The 1201-nt window shown below is 41.2% G+C and overlaps 1 protein-coding gene across 1 annotated transcript in view; it reads right to left on the bottom strand.

The window, feature by feature from the left end:
• Positions 1-569: 569 nt before the first annotated feature.
• The window catches only part of PHALS_01862 (aldehyde mitochondrial precursor), a gene marked incomplete at both ends in the record, with an annotated part of 3995 nt that continues 3363 nt past the window's right edge, over positions 570-1201 (bottom strand). The window contains one exon of the mRNA XM_024716337.1: positions 570-964. Coding sequence (XP_024581945.1) covers positions 570-964 — 395 coding nt within the window. The remainder of the gene's footprint in view (positions 965-1201) is intronic.

The following is a 1201-nucleotide window of genomic DNA, read 5'->3' as shown; positions in this document are numbered from 1 at the left end:
GGCTGCTAGCCGCACGTTTAAATTCACGAGAGTATTATCATTACAGATAGCATGAGAACGTATGTAATAAATATTCGTCAAAGAATCATTAATTCTCTCATATAACAGGGAAGACTTCTAGTCATGAAAGTGGATCTCGAAGTGCTCTCGGTAAGAGTGCACGAACTTAATATCTGTGCATTTGTTTGCAAATTCTTAGAGTCAGCGCTCACTCTAAACAAAGTGCATCAATGCTTCGGAATCGTGTGAAATTTCATACAATTGTTTAAATTTGTATCTTGTACAATTGTTCTGTTCTCTATTCACAGTCTCTTAGAAAATCTCTCTGCTTTCATGGGAGTGCTGAGAGGACAGATGAAAAAGTATTAAAAAACTTAAATTTAGAGTAAAAATGAAAACAATTTATAATTAGATTTATGTAATTTATCTCTGAATTACGAGACAAAATTGAGGAGAAATGATGATCTAACCAAAACCATTTGGCAAGGATACATGACATCGCAAAAAAAAGAACAAACAGACATGTCGATATTCATTTACTGTGCTAGTATACCACTTAAAAAATATGTTTACGGCATCGCGTCGTCGGGGCGCTTGATGATGATCGTCTTGTATTCCAGATAGTTGTGCAGACCCGATTCGCCATTCTCCCGACCAACTCCAGAGTCCTTAAAGCCTCCAAACGGTGCATTTCCGGGGCAAACCCCATAACAATTCACGTACACCGACCCAGCACGAATGCTGTTGGAGATTTTTATGGCACTATCAAGATTGCTCGTCATAACACCAGCACCTAGACCATAGTTTGAGTCGTTGGCGCGTGCAATGACCTCATCAATAGTCTTAAACTTGAAAATAGACATCACAGGACCAAAAATTTCCTCGCGAGCAATGACCATGTCATCTGTCACGTCCGCAAATACAGTTGGTTCAATAAACCAACCTTTGTCACCATGACGCTTGCCTCCAGTCAACAGACGAGCTCCCTCCTTGACACCTTTTTCCACGTATCTTAGAATTTTGTCAAACTGATTTTCGCTGATCTGTGGTCCTTGCTGAGTGGCAGCATTGAACGGATCACCCACTACACGTGCACTTGCGGCCTCGACGGTGCGACGTACAAACTCATCATAGATGCCTTCTTGCACGTACACACGACTCCCAGCAATGCAGATCTCACCCTTATTATGAAACGCACCAA

The sequence above is a fragment of the Plasmopara halstedii genome, assembly GCF_900000015.1.
Source record: "Plasmopara halstedii genome assembly, contig: Scaffold_1594, whole genome shotgun sequence".
Taxonomy (NCBI): domain Eukaryota; phylum Oomycota; class Peronosporomycetes; order Peronosporales; family Peronosporaceae; genus Plasmopara; species Plasmopara halstedii.
The sequence above is the reverse complement of the archived record's forward strand: the minus strand, read 5'-3'. Positions and strand labels throughout refer to the sequence as shown.